The sequence below is a fragment of the Panthera onca genome, chromosome D1 (assembly GCF_046562875.1).
Source record: "Panthera onca isolate mPanOnc1 chromosome D1, mPanOnc1 haplotype 2, whole genome shotgun sequence".
Taxonomy (NCBI): Eukaryota; Metazoa; Chordata; class Mammalia; order Carnivora; family Felidae; genus Panthera; species Panthera onca.
Window position 1 is genome coordinate 29,861,819 of NC_138348.1, and position 15,981 is coordinate 29,877,799.

General features: G+C 34.9%; 1 protein-coding gene across 2 annotated transcripts in view; it reads left to right on the forward strand.

Annotated features, from left to right (window-relative positions):
- The window catches only part of DCDC1 (doublecortin domain containing 1), a 484,878-nt gene that overhangs the window by 242,300 nt on the left and 226,597 nt on the right, over positions 1-15,981 (forward strand). For both annotated transcript variants that reach the window (XM_060606272.3, XM_060606273.3), the window contains 4 exons: positions 3,684-3,785; positions 7,025-7,188; positions 10,252-10,377; positions 13,038-13,143. In XM_060606272.3, coding sequence (XP_060462255.3) covers positions 3,684-3,785; positions 7,025-7,188; positions 10,252-10,377; positions 13,038-13,143 — 498 coding nt within the window. The remainder of the gene's footprint in view (positions 1-3,683; positions 3,786-7,024; positions 7,189-10,251; positions 10,378-13,037; positions 13,144-15,981) is intronic.

A 15,981-nucleotide genomic window follows, 5' to 3' on the forward strand; every position in this document is an offset into this window, starting at 1 on the left:
TTTAAGTGAATATCTTTTATCTAGTTTTACGTTTGTAATTTTGCATTCTTTTTGTTAAAGAAGGCCCACCAGTTGTATTGAAGGTCCACCAAGCTTATACGGTTTGGTGGGCCTTCTTTAACAGAAAGAATGAACAAACAGCTTTTACAGGACCTGAATGTACCCTGACCATGCTATGTGATTTCCTTACTTATTTTGTTCCTCAAAAGCAGGAATCTTAGTTCACTGGTGTATCTTAAGCACCTGAGCAGTGCTCGGCACATGGTAGGTACTCAGTAAATATTTGTTGAGTGAATAAATTGATCAACAATATTACAATAAGACATTGGTGTGGGACACTTGGGTGGCTCAGTTGGTTGAGACACCAACTCTTAATTTTAGCTCAGGTAATGATCCGAGGGTCATGGGATCGAGCCCCACAGTGGGCTCTGCTCTGAGCATGGGGCCTGCTTAAGATTTTCTCTTTCCCTCCCTCTGCTCCTACCCAACCCACACGCATGCATGCACACACACTCTCTCAAAATAAATAAATAAACTTAAAAAAGGAAACATTGGTGTTAATCTAATTTAATCCTTCTTAACAAAAGTTAATATTGACATGACAGAAAGTACAAAGACTGTCGTTCATGGAAAACACTCCTTAAAACTTTTTATTTGTTGTAACTAGTCACAGAAGTAACTTCTTATTCATAGGTATTTTCTTCAGTAGTCATTAGCTACCATGCCTTTTGAGAGGATCTGGATCACTTTTTTTTTTTTTAAAGGTTCTATTATTTTTCTCCTTAGGACCCAAGACTCGCCTCAGCTAGCTTTTTCCATCATCCCACTCCAATGGTAGGAATTTAATTTTAGAGCTGTCAAGAGGTGAGGCCATGCAGAGAGCCACTGGGAAGCCAATACAGCGGTCGGTATTTCTTAAGCCAATGATCAGGCAGCAGTAAAATAAAAGTAGACTATTTTTTTTATTTTTCTATAGCTAGTCAATCACAGAAACTCTGCTTAGAAAGCTATCTTTGTTTAGACATTGAACAATAGAAGTAAAAATACTTCTCATACAAAGGAAGAGAAAAAAAATAATAATTAGATTTTAGAAAAATGGGCATAGTAATAAAGATCTTAAAAATGAGAGGTAGGCCTTAGGAAAAGCAGAATCTCAAAAAATTTCAGCTTAGGGAATTTTAGTTTTTATAAAAATGCAGAAAACAGTACATTACACAAGTGACTAATTGTCACACTGGCAGTTAGCTTTTTTAGTGTGTGTAAATTGTTGTGAAAGGCTTCTTTCACTTAAACACCTAAAATTTTATTTAAACCCTAAAATATTTTTTTGTAATGCCTTTATAGAGATTTTGGAGACTAGAGCCTTTTTTTTTTTTACACTTCTATTTTTACATTTATTTATTTATTTTTGAGAGACAGAGAGAGAGTCAGAGCACAAGTGGGGGATGGGCAGAGAGAGAAGGAGACACAGAATCCGAAACAGGCTCCAGGCTCCAGGCTCCAAGCTGTCAGCACAGACCCCGACCTGGGGCTCGAACTCATAAACCATGAGTTCATGACCTGAGCTGAAGTCGGACGCTCAACCTACTGAGCTACCCAGGCGCCCTATTTTTTTTTTTTTTTTTTTACACTTCTAGACCTAGAAGGGCAGACTTCTTACTGGTAGTAAAGAAAGCAGTGAGCTACTGAAGGTCTTAGATGTTGGCCAACTCCTATTTGCTCTCGCAGTTTGGCAGTTCGCTATTTTCTAGAGCATTAATTTTCTGTACTCTGATTTCACGTCTAGCAAGTCTTGACAAAGGAATGTCAATAAGTCCCCCAAACTGAACTTTTGTCAACACTAACCTTGCAGAATATATGACACCCAGAATTGAGACTATCTTTGCTAAATGTCACTATTATTTAAGAGCTCTGTTCCAGGTTATGGCCCTGAAGAGATTGTTGGGAGAGTAGGATTCTCCACCCACGTTATTTCCTGCAGGTTTGTAGGCAACAGTTGAGTTTACAAAGTTCCTTGCAAAAGTAGAGAGATTTCTTGCTCAGAATTGTGTATGTACTCAGAAAAGAAGTTTTAAAAAATCCCTGTTAGCGAAAGATGCTATAGGGGGTGGGATATCAATGTACCAAGGCTGACAGCTGCATTATCTCCACTGGACTATCAGCACAGTGAAAAGCACTGAGTAGAAAAAACCCCACAATTCTTGAACATTATTACTCATATAATATTATGAGTATATAAATAAATATATAAAAAATATATAAATATATATTTATATATATAAATATATAAATAATAGAAATAATTATATAAATATATATTTATATATAAATAAATATATAATTATATAAATATATAATAAATATATATTTATTTATAAATATATATTTATATATAAAATAAATTTTATATATAAAAAGTATATAAGTAAATATATAAATATATATATATATATATATATATTTTTTTTTTTTTTTTTTTTTTTTTTTTTTTTGCTAAAGCCTAAGGAAGTGCTATTCATTCACATTATTTCCCAAACTAGGCTTGGACTAATTAAATAACTCTCAAAACTGTCTCAAAAGCAAAATCGATGGTTTTCTTTCCTTTTAAATAAGGTATTTTCCTAAATTATCTTCTCTGGAAATAGCACTAGAGATAAATAAAATGACTACTCTGATGTGATAGGTGTATCAGAAAGGGAAGAAGAGAAATTTAGAGAAAAAATGAAATAAGAAAGGATTTAAATTATTCAGGCCTCCTTGGCCTGCTTCTATTCTTAAGAGCCTGGTGAATGGATTGGCATACCCCATGTGGGTCCTCAACATGGTCAGAGGATGGTGTTTATTCTAGTGGTTCCCCCCCGTGTGAACTGGTTTGTTTGGCTACTTTTGACCAGAACATTTGCTAGCATTTTTTTCCCAGTAAGTGTTGCATAATGCAATGTTAAGAATTTTATCTCTGCTCTCAACAACTTGTTGTGCATGTGCACTTAAAATGGATGGCTTTCATCGTACTGTCATATGCAATGAATCTGTCAGGTTGAATTTCCTTTTAGTAAGTCAGAAGATGAACTGAACACTTATATATTTTATTATTTTAATTTTTTTTTAAGATTTTTATTTTTAAGTAATCTCTACACCCAAGATGGGGCTTCAACTCCCAACCCCAAGATCATGAGTCACGTGCTCTACTGAGTGAGCCAGCCAGGCACCCCATGAGCACTGATATATTTTAAATATAAATCAAAGATCCCTCACGTAATTGTGGCTTTATGTTTTTCAAAAGAATTAAATAAAGTGGTTAATTTGTTGCTAACTGACCTTTCTTTGGTGCTTGTCCCATTTAAGCATCCAGTGCAGTGAGTGATTTCTCCTTTAATGTCCCCACGTTTCCTTCTATTTTAAAATGGCAGGGAATGCCAGTCAGGTTAAAGATACTGAAACTGAAAGGAGGAACAAGGGACGTTCCTATACTGTTCTAGTCCTGTTGATTTTCATTGCCAGTTACTTGCACATGTTCATAGAAACAGTCCTTGCCTTGCACAGTTCCCATATGCAGGACTGTCAGTCGACACCATATCGTGCAAAGCCAGGAAAGCTTACCTTTATATATGTATGTATGAACATATGCACGAATGTGTATGTGCATGTATTTATTTTTAATTTTGAATGTGCTTATTTCTCAGATATTTGAAAATGGTAAAGACACTGGAGAGATCTCTGTTTGTATCAGCAAAAAAGACCTGGAGTCCAATAGCCCAACACAAACTGGTGATATGTTGGAAAAAGTGAGTTTACTGACTGGCTGTTTGTGGCTATATGTGTCTCTCAAGTTACTTGCAGTTAATTTAGACAATTACATCTTTAAAATTGTTTTGGGGAGATTAATCATTTGCTGCTCTGTAAAAATAGATAGTCTCAAGCTTGACTTTTGAATTTCTTAGGCTCTCAGCTTTAAAACAGCATTAACTCTTGGTCTCATACTTAACAGTATCTTAACCTTCATTCTGCCTGTAGTTGGAAATCTGTCTACACTGTACTCTGGGATTGCCCTCTTGTTTACACTTTGAAAGGAAGTGACATGATATTCAGTGGAGGGTATGTTCTGGGTTGAGGGTATTTCTAAGCCCTAAACTGTAAGCAACTAGCATATAGTTAGTCTTCTCCTGTGCTCATTGCGGGCATGTCCAGATGGTTTATCTTAGGCACTCTTACCTTTGCTTATTTTCCAGACAATTGGGATGTTTCTCAGGCAGAACCAATATGTTCAGGGTCTTTATTTTGGGTCTTTGTCTTGCATAAAAGGACACTGAATACCCTGTTGTTTACAAATTGGGGTTATACACCCAAGCATACACCAGTGTTTTGGGCTCTGTTCCTTGGCCTTTGTTTATAAACTTGCTCCTTTCCCTTCAGTTCAGCACCCTCTGACTTAATCTCTCCATGGTGGTATCCATTACCTGGCCTTTACAGTCAATCACAGGAGTTGTATAGATTTTCATCTGATCTGATCATTGGCTGGAGCCAGAAGAGATAGGAAACTCTACCTGGATTGATTAGAGAGAGAAGGATCAAGAGCCTTGGTTGGTTTCTTTTTACCTTCACATCTCTGACTATATAAATCAACATTGTATAAAAGACTTCCTAGAATCCTCTACCTATTTCCCTCTTATTTGTATTAGAAAATTTTACTTTTTGGTTTACATTAAAATTGAAGTCAGTATTTATGTTATCTTATATAGGAAGATATTATTTTATAGAAAGTTTTTGTGTTGGCTTATGGCACATTGAAACTGACCTATGCTTTGCTTTATATGCAAGTAATTCTAGGGGAAAAACTTGAATTAGGGGCACTATAAAGCTCTTTGTTAGGGAGATTCCCTTGTGGTACCCAAGGATGACTATTCCCTTGGCACGCACTTGTCTCAATCATTAGCCTAAGATGTTTCACACTCTTCTCAGGTCCTTGAACAAATTCTTATCTTATAAAGACTTGGTGATGATAGCTTTAAAGATAAATGGGTGAAGATTATCGCAACTTTTGGTTGCCATGACCCTGCCCTAGCCAATGACCTAGAGATGAAAGGCACTGAGGCCCTGACCTCCTGTAGGCTGTTGAATGCTTATCTTTGAACACCTAAAATTCAGTCTGTCACCAAGTTGAGAAAATAGAAATTGCAATGCTTCTCCTGTGAAAATGAATTTGGTTAAGTGGTCAGGTGTTCATATGCTCCTGCCACATACTCCTATTCTCTGTGTACATATTTCTTTCTTGGATCAGGCCTTAAATCTTTTATATCTTTCCCCTTTACAAAAAAAGGATGATGCTTTCAAAGCAAAATCACTGTGATTTAAAAGATGATCAGCATTACATGTTTCCTGAAATAATAGCAACTCGACCAAAAATAAGCTCAAGGGCTGAGATCACACAGAAATAAATGTAGGGCTTTGTAAAAACAATCTATAGAATTCAAAATATGTTTGTGGTTTCAATGAACAAAGCCAAAAACAATACAGATTTTTATTGTTCTATCACCTTCCCTAATCATTATTTTTAATTCAAAGGACTTGATTAGGCTGGATGAGAAACATTAACTTCAATGAAATGAAAAATGTGTCATTGTTTTCAGCCTTTCTGATGCTTAAGGGTAAAAATCTGGTCAACATAGAGGCGATGAAAACAATGGAGAGCTGATGAAGTTAGAGATGCGGTTATTTATCTCTAATTACAACAAAGCCTAAGCCTTAGGTGTTCTATAAATATGGTTGCTGATCAAAGAAAATATTTTACCCGGACAAGACTTTATAGCCAATAGGTGAGGAAACCTGGGGTATAAGGCAGGATCGCAACTTTGCCTTCTTTCGTCTAAGCTTCGGCATTTAGCTTCTCAATATACCTTCAATGCGAATTAATAGAAAGACCAAAAACCACCCTGAACAGCAGCTAGGCAAGAAAAGGCCACAAATATATTTGCCTCCCTGCCGAGATTACAGAGTAACAAGAAACTGAGAGACATAAGAACTGACAAGGGAGAGAAGAAAAGGAAGCCTGTGACAGAAGGCTCCAGGGAGAATAGAATGATGGGTAGTGTGGGGTGCAGAGCAGGAAAGAGCTTAAACATTCAAACAAAGTTGATGGGTAAGGAAAAATGTCCTTTAAAATTCCATGTGCAACACAGTTAGTTAGAATTACTTTCATTTAAAGTGTGCCTTAAATTAGAAATATCTTGATAATTTAGCAACCCGGAGCGTACGACAGAAGCAAACACATTGACAATGCTATTATTTAAAATGTAAAATGGCAGCATTTCATACTTCACATTTCAATTATGGCTTACTCACAACTTGAAAACATTTTCATAATTGAAGCAGCTCACAAGCTTTTGCAAGGCTCTTAATTAAACTACATTCAAGAAGGGTTCGTCTAAGTGAATCAACATAGCCTGAAAACCATGTTTATTTCTGCAATCCTATAAGTGGTGACTTGTTCTACCATTGGTTACCCGAGGTTAGTTGGGAAGGGGCAGGTTGTTGGTTGTAAACTTGAACATGCACTGGAAGGAGCCTAACAAAATGTGCAGCTCACACAAGAAAAGCATAACCCTTATCAAAGAGGACTGTTACCATGTGTAGAAGCTAACTGCTCTTTCTGTAAGACTGTCACATCTGCTTTCAGTCCCTGTGCCAAAGGGTCAGAGCTCAATCACAAGCCTGTGGCACCCCCTGCTGGTTAAAAGCCCCTGCTCATTTTGTTACTTTACACTGAGCTAAATATTGCCATCATTTCACACTTCTTTTAACATTCTATATGAATTTAATTATCATTTGTTTGGATTCATTTGTTACAGAGTACAGACAGTTTATTATATATGTTCACATTTTACATTATTTCTTCTTCTTCTTCTTCTTCTTCTTCTTCTTCTTCTTCTTCTTCTCCTTCTCCTTCTCCTTCTCCTTCTCCTTCTCCTTCTCCTTCTCCTTCTCCTTCTCCTTCTCCTTCTTCTTCATTATTTTCCCCCACCACCAGTTACTTCTCAAGATCCATCAGAGGCTTCAAGGATCTCCCACCAACCCACTAGGACTCAATTTTTCTTCAATCCGGCTTTTTGATGAGCATGGTCAAGAAATTAAGAATCCACTTTTGCTGAAGAGTGAACAAAAAATTTGGGTCTCTTACGGTAAAGCATACAGGTAGGAACAAGGTGTTTATTTTCTGTCTGTCCTCAATCTTTCCAGGGGCAAGCTAATTTAAAAGGGGAGTTGAGAAGCCAAGTACTACCCTTTGTGAATTTTTTTTTTGAAATTCTGCATTCCAATAAAATTTCCGGGGTGTTTTTTGTGAGACAGTATTGTTTGTGAGATATGACATCTCTCTCTCTCTCTCTCTCTCTCTCTCCTTCTCTCTCTCTCCCTCTCTCTCTCTCTCTCTCTGACTTTCTGTCTTAATGCCTTGTCATAGTTCTTGAAGTCTGCCTGTCAGCACAGCAAGCGGGATTTGTTCATGTCTGAGTAGTCACCTTAATGATAGCAGATGGAAACGCCACGGGGGGCCCAAGCCCATCACACTGTCATTGTCGCACACTGCCCTGACCTGCTTCCACTCCTCTATTTTTTTGTCCCTTTTTAAAGGAGAAATGGATGGTAATTGAAAAGGATCTTAAGCAAGATTTATGAAGCTGTGGACAACATGATTCCCCACTATCTCTCTATGTTTTCACAAATAAAGTCTTAACCTTTTAAGCACCAATGACAGGACAGCTAAAGATAAATTGGTAAAGCTTGTAAGCCCTATCCTATCAAAGTTATATTCCTCAAAAGCGCCTTACATTATCCCACAATAATTACTGGTTATTGCTGAGCATTGTGTAAATTTTTGTAGATTGGTAAATTCCTGCATAAAATTATCTGTGTTTCTGGAAAAAGAAAAAGGCTGCAGTCTACAGGCACTGATGAGCTGGGCTGTTGTGTGGAATATCTTAGAAATTTATGCATATTTTGACAGGACACATCCAGATGAACTCTGAAACTGCTTGTCAGGAAACTTAAACACACTTTTCTGCCTATTTAAAAAATTTTAAGCCTTTACTTATTTGAATAAGGGAAATAGAGGAAAATAATTTTTCCTATCAGGTGTAATTGATCATATATTAATTATAATAACAATAGCGTAGACAGACTAGGAGCTGATTGGGTTTGCTATATATTCTAATAGTCAAAATTGCAAATACTGAAATAAATCTACCCAGAAATTCATGAAGGTTTTGGAAGAAGTTGGTTACATTAGTTGTGGGTAGCATATTATAAAATTCTATTTCTTCTCTCCTAGTAGAGTAAAATTAAAATGCTTAATAATTTCTTATGCTGTGTAGTGTATAGAATTAAAAATATATGTAAGGAATGTTTTCTTCCATAGACAGATTTCAAAATATAATTTAATTACACATTAGAATTGTTTTTTACAATGATAGAACAGCGATGAATTTTATAGTGTCCAGGATTCTTGAATAATTTAGCAAGCTCTTCCAATGACAAGGAAAGGCTTTACTAAAATGTATGTCTAATAATTTCTTCTTAAGTAGTATTATTAAACTGAAAACAATGACTAATTGTGGTGTTTTTAATGATGTTTGTTATTTTAATAAGATCAACCAGCACACTTGTTCTTGGTTAATTGAATCATATTTTTAGAATAACTAGTAAAATTCTAAGTATCTAGAATACCCTAAAATCACCTGAGGATGGTAGCTGGAAGAACTCATAAGTGTATATTTGTTTATATGTCATTGTTATTTTAATAGGATAATATTTTTTTCTGGTTTTGATCCCAATATAAAGCACTAGGGAACAATTGTAGCATTGTGCTACTATTGGAATTTCTAAAATTTATGTCTAAAAGTTATTTCCTAGATCTAGTTTGAAATATATTAAGACAATGTGCAATATGTACTAAGTAAATGAAATTCATTTTTAGGCAGTAATTCTAATGTGTCTAATATATGTTGATATGTGGAGTTAGTTTGCTGATTTATAAAAAGATGATTTTGCCAGTATCTGCTTTTATTTTGAGTCTTGTAATTATTTTTTTCTCCCAATTTTTATTTTGGACAAGATGCAGTCTACAGAAAACTTGAAAAATAGTACAATGAATACATATATATCCTTCACCTGGGTTCACGAGTTTAAAAAGTTGCCACATTAGTTTTAACCTTTTATATCTCCCTTCTCTCTCTTTTGAGAGGATTGAGATTATTTCCAGACAACCATTAAAGTTTCACTCATAAATGCTCCCAGTCATGTAACTGAAGAATAATACAATGTTCTTTTATGTCACCACATAGTAATAACTAGCACAGTCAGCAATTATGTAATTCATCTAATATGCAATCTATGTTTAATCTATCCAAAATGTGCTTTAGAGTTTTTTGTGGTCCAGGATCCCAATAAGATTCATGCATAGCATCTAGTTATTTTCTCTAGTTGTCTTTAATCTAGAATATTCTCTCACCTTTGTTTTGCTTTTCATGACATTAAATTTTTTTTTTTTTTTTGAAGAGTTCAGGCACTATTCTTGTAGGATGTCCCACATTCTGGATTTATCTGCATGTTTTCTCACGATTAGATTCAATTTAAAAATTTTTGACAACCCTACACAGGTGATGCGGTTGAGTCCTATAATTATGAAGTTAAATATCAAGTCTTTGTCACCAATTGAGACAAAAATGGCTCATGGATGACATAATGCCAGTTGCCATTGTTTTTATTTGAGACGTTTCTCATTTGATTTTAATTCTTATAATTAAATTACTCTAAAACAAAATAACTAACAGTATGTAATATGAAAAATGAAATCAGCCTAGCATTTAGTGTGCTTATAAAAAATAGTAGTTCATAGCCAAATATTAAGAATTCATTTAATTATCTTCTCCAGAGAATATTAATGGTGTGTTGCATTGTGTGAACGATAATTGCTTGTTTTTCTCAACTAAATACTTTGCTTTTATTATTGAAATTATTTTTAAAAATTACATATGTTGCAACTGTCCTTGACATATTATCAATCAGCCAAATAAACTAAAATGTGCATTTCAAGTATCAGCATAAGATATCAACTGTAGTGCTTTATAACAGGAAATTCACTTTTCTGGACTTTATTACTCACTGATATTATAGGTTTTATTGTTTACTTGTGCTCAAATTTCAGTGTTTGTATACTTTTGCAGATCACTTTGATGTTTTTTTTTTTCCATTTTTCAGATCTCCACTAAACCCTGTTTTGAGTCTGACCTTTGACCAGGTGACTGCATTTGACAGAGATGGCATTACAGTTGCATATAAAACCTTCTTGGATCCTAATGCTGTTCTGCTACCTGGATGTGACAAGTAAATTAACATGTGCTTGGTTAAAGTAATCTGTATTACCTAATTCAGATTTCCCAGAGTGAGAGATTGAAACACTGAAAGACGTTCTCTAATTGTCTTAATAAGCAATTGTGTATTTTTTTGACTTATTTCATGATGTAATGAGCTCACGTCTAAAAAGACTTATCTCTAACTTTTATTAAGTTTTAAAAAACCATATGAAGAAATGAGCGGACTATAGTTTCTGCTTTGCAGAGGTAACAATTTTATTTGAAATGTAAAAACTGTTTTTAGTGGTTTCTAAATTAAGAGTTTTGAATGGAATCATTAAAATATTAAATAATATGTTTTCTTGTGGGAGTGTTCATATTTAAGCATCTCATTTGATGATGATGAGAACAGAAGCAATTGAGAACAGAAGCAATATGCTAGAGAAATGGTGGGGTGGTGGCAACACAGGAGGTAGAAGATTTGAGCTTCTAGCCCCATCTCTGTTCATGATTGTACATGGGCGGGTGGGTGTCAGCTTCTTATCTATAAATAATAAAACCCAGTATTTACTAAGTGTTGACCACAGTTCTAAATGAATTGGGTAAGGATTTATTTAATCCTCAAAACAATTATTTTAATACCATCATTACCTTATCTCACTAATACTCCATTTTATAGAGACAGAAACTGAGGCACAGAGAGGCAGAGTAATTTGTCCATTCACACATTGATACATGGTAGAGCCAGGATTCTAAAACAGATTGTCTTTTTTAAGAACTGTGGGCTTGGGGTGGCTCGGTTTGGTGACAGATTCTTGATTTTGGCTCAAGTCATGATCTCATGTTTCATGTGATTGAGCCCCACATTGGGCTCTGTGCTGGTCGTGCTGGTATTCTCTCTCTCCCCCCCCTCTCTGCCCTTTCTCTGTTCATGCTGTCTCTCAAAATAAATAAATAAACATTAAAAAAAAAAAAAGAACTGAGGGCTTACCCACTGTCTAGCACTGTCCAATAGAACTTGCTATGATGATAGAAGCATATGTTGTAATTATTGAGCACTTAAAATGTCACTAATGTGACTGAATTTTTAATTTTGTTTAAATTATACTGATTAAAAATGTTTAATATTTATTTATTCGTTTTGAGAAGGGAGGGGCAGAGAAAGAGGGGAGAGAGGAGAGAGAGAATACCAAGTGGGCTCCATGCTGTCAGCACAGAGCCTGATGCAGAGCTTGATCCCACAAACCGTGAAATCATGACCTGAGCTGAAACCAAGAGTCCTATGCTTAACTGACTGAGCCACCCAGGTGCCCCTAAATTATACTAATTCTAATTTAAATAGGTATATATGATGAGTGGCTATTGTATTTGACACTGATAGTGTGTTAGATTAGGTGATCTCTCTGTAAGGTCCCATCTATATTTTATATTTTGTAATTTAACAAATTATAGTGTCCTTAATATACAGGTGAAAAGGTTATAGAGGGAAAATCCAGAGAACCAGAAGCAGTCTGATGAGGTCACTCGATCCAGCTAGTGTCAACCTACTGCCAAACATGTCTACAAAGATGAATTCTTTGGTCTTCTTTGGTTGTTTAAACAATTCTATCCCCCAGTGACTGCCTGCATTTTCCAGGCAAGATTAGAATCTGTTTTGTCTTCTTTTTCTTTATAGATAGAAAATAACATATCAGCATTTCTTTTTATAAGCATTTCCATTTATAAGAAGATTTATTTCTTGTGCCACAATCTTTCCCCAAGCTACTAAATTTGCCCAGACCCTTTCCCTTCAAGTTTTAGCAAGGAGTTTAATTTTTAATTCATGTATTCCTTCTTAATTTCCCTTCCCTGGGTGCAATGAGTACTGTTTTATTGAGTGGTTTTTAAGTTAGATCTAGGTCACTAAGCATAACAATATGAAACTGCCCTTACTGAAAGCAAACTTATTTGAAGACAATTTACATAATTTTTGGATTCCATTTGAATTTTCTTTCTATACTCTAATGTGCATTATTTGAAATCTTAATAATCATACTCTAATTTATAGTTCTCAGGGTATTGGAAAAAATACTATTAACAGCCCCAGAACTGGTTTCTGTTGAATAACATGCTATGTGATGTATCTTAAAATATCAGTGTTGAGCCTGATAATTTTCTTTAGAATTAGGTTTGGTTTACTTTTAAAATAAGAATGGCTGAAGTAAGAATGAAACCCAGTTACTCCAGTTTGTGGCTTGTCCATGTGCTCATTAGACTGTGTTGCCTCTTAAGACTGTCTAAAAATTACCAAAATAATATGCTTTACACATCCACGCTAAGTATAAAAAAATCTTTATTCATAGTCCATTGTATTTAGAATAAAATTTAACAGTGAAGATGGTGCCCACTGTGAGCGATTCTGTAAGATTAAAAATCATTTTTTTAATTTCTCTGTTCTATTAATCATTAATTAGGCATGGGATCCCTCAGTATCATAAATAATTGCAAGATACAAACTTTAAGTCTCCCTTTTCCCAGGTATGGATAACAAAACACATTACAAATTTCTGTTTAAAAAGATTATGGACTAAACATTTGTTTTTCTCTCCCCTGTAGAGTATAAGACATATAAGTTATTATACTAGTAGATTAAAGAGTATTGTAATTAAGTACATATTATTTTAACAAAAATAAATATTTTACTTTTCTTAGTTGGGAAGTTTGTGAGGGATTCCCAGTTAATTTCAATGGTACCAGTCAACAGATACCTGATCAATTTGAAAAGGTGGACTTGGAGAACCATTTCCTACAGAACAAGGTCAGAATTATTTATTATACTTAATGAAGGTATTTTATGTAGTGGATTGTCATTTGATACATGGTGACTGAGTGAATTTTGTGAAAGTTTTTGAAAAGTTTCAAGTATTTTACAAATGTTGGGGCATTATTCTCTATTTCCTGTTAATTAAGCACTTTTAAAACTGAACCAATATATAGTATTCCTACTAGAAAAATTTTTACCTGGATTGTGTCACTTAAGTACTATTGCTTAGCATATTTTCTTTCTATCTACTGTATTAATAAGTTGGCATTGTTTTAAAAACTTTAAGATGGTAACAAGGATTTTATCTATTTGCTCTGTGGATCAATGTATTTAAGGAATAAGAGTTCTTTGGAAACCCACTCATGACAGTCCAATCCAAAAGGTCTATGTATTAATTTACACTTAGAAATTTCTCATGCTAGTAAAGAATTTTCTTCTCCAACTGAGCTATGAAAGGTCTTTTAACAGATATATTTTTTAATGTTTTATTTATTGTTTTTGAAAGAGAGAGAGAGAGAGAGAGAGAGAACGTGAGCAGGGGAGGGTCAGAGAGAGAGGGAAACACAGAATCTGAAGCAGATTCCGGGTTCTGTGCCAACAGCTCAGAGCCTGATATGGGGCTCGAACCCACAAATCATGAGATCATGACCTGAGCCAGAGTTGAATGCTTAACTGACTGAGCCACCCCGGTACCCCTCCACATTTAATTTTTTACTGCCTGCAAATTTAACTGTGAATAGCCTATGGTTAACTGGAAACCTCACCAATAACATAAAGTCTATAAACACGTATTTTATATATTTTATGCAATATGTACTGTATTATCTCCAGTAAGCTGGAAAAAATAGAATGTTATTAAGAAAATCATAGTGTAAGAGAAAATACATTTACAATACTCTGCTATATCAAAGAACCGCATGTAAGTGGACCCACGCAGTTCAAGTCTGTGTTATTCCAGGGTCAACTGTATTTCTAATCCTGTTAGATTTTGAGCAAATGTAGAACATAAATGCAACTAAGAATTAATGCCTTTTGTATTTTATACTTATCTGATTTATTTACCATAGTTCTGATCCTGTTGGCATTGCTTTTTAGGTTTTTGCTGTGATATTATTTCCTGTTCAAAAAACTTGTATCCCTGGCAGTTGCCTACTGAAATTCCAAATCCTTATCAGGCCTTCATTGATCTCCATGGATCTCCTCTAATCCACCTCTACTCTCAACTTGCCTTCCCAATCTTCTCTTCAATCTTCTCTTCTTGATCTTTGTACCCGAAACTACAGTTAGAGCTAATATATTGTGCCCCATAACATGTTTCTCACTTTGGTACTCTTGTACCATGGCGTGTGTTGTTTGCCTCGGATATACGTCCCCCCACCACTGCACCATTACCATTCCTTGCTTTTTAAGGCTTTATTCAACTCCTTCTTCTTCCAAGAAGTTTTCTCAGGTCCTCCAGAAAGAATGAACCTCATATTATTGAACTTCCTTTTTGTCCTTAGAGTTGTGTTTTGGTATAGTCATTTGTTTTTATTCCTTTCTCTTACACTAAATTGAGAATTCTTTGGGCACAGACATTATGTCTCACTCATCTTTGTATTTGTGAATTCTAGGACAGATTTTGAATGTAGGGCAGGTGCACAATACATTTTTGATGAATGATTTTTAAAATTTAGCTACATCTATCTTTCAAGGCTCAATATTTGCTAATATGTTCCTCATGTGTTATCCAAGCCTGATTGTTCATTTGTTGTTTTCTGAAAGTACTGCACGATTTCTGTTATTAGGCCCATGTGGATCTCTGGAATTCAACCTCTCTTTCTTTGTCACTACCCACCAGCCTTCTTTAACATCCTTATGCCATTTTCTAACACAGTGTCTGACATATAGCTGGCATTCTTTAAAGGCTTCCTGAAATTCTGCCTATCATTCTAGTCTTACCTGATTTGTGCCTGTTTCATGAAATCTTTCTTTACTGACCTTCATCTCCATACTAGATATGATGTTTCTGGACTCACATCCTTGTTGCATCCATTCTATGCCACTCATAATGAGTTTGAACTTGATGCTGTTCCTATCAAGCATTTTTTTGCATGGTTCAAAGTCAACTAGTGCTCCAAGTATGATATGAACACATATCAGGTCACATAGGGGAAGAAAAGGAAGAATGCTAGATTCCACTGAGAATCTAATCAGATCATGAAGGGTCTTAAATTCATTGTTAGAGATTCTGGATATTGTTCTGTAGCAAACAAGGAGCCATTGGAAATATTCAAACACAGGCAAGATCTGATTTAATGTTGTGTTAGGAATAACTCAAGAGGTCCTTTTTTTTTTTATCCTCCCTGCTGGAATAGATCTTTCTCAAGGGCAAAGGGCATCCTGGTCATCCTTGTCATTACTGCAATATCTAGATGTTCAGAGTTAGCTAGATGGAATTGAATTCACTGGTTAATTAACTCATTCAACAGAAACCAGCTCAAATCTGAAAAAAAAAAGAAAAAGAAAAGGATATCAAGGAGCTATCAGAGGAAAAGAACTCAAAGGAAGCTTCTTTTTTTTTTTTTTATTTTATGCCAGTGTAGGACTTGAAAAGATAACTATATTTCATAATGTTGAAAAATGAGAGAATAACAATCCACTTATTTCGTCATTATTAGCTGTTTTTAATGATTCAGTGAAAAAGAGACAACTCATCTTAAATAAAAGTTTGTACACTATCATATTTTTAGAAGAAGAAATTGGTTTTGAATAAAATTTTAGTCCAACCAAAATAGTAGTATAAGAAAGCAACAATTTGATAAACTGGCTAGTAAAAAAGAAGCTTTCAAA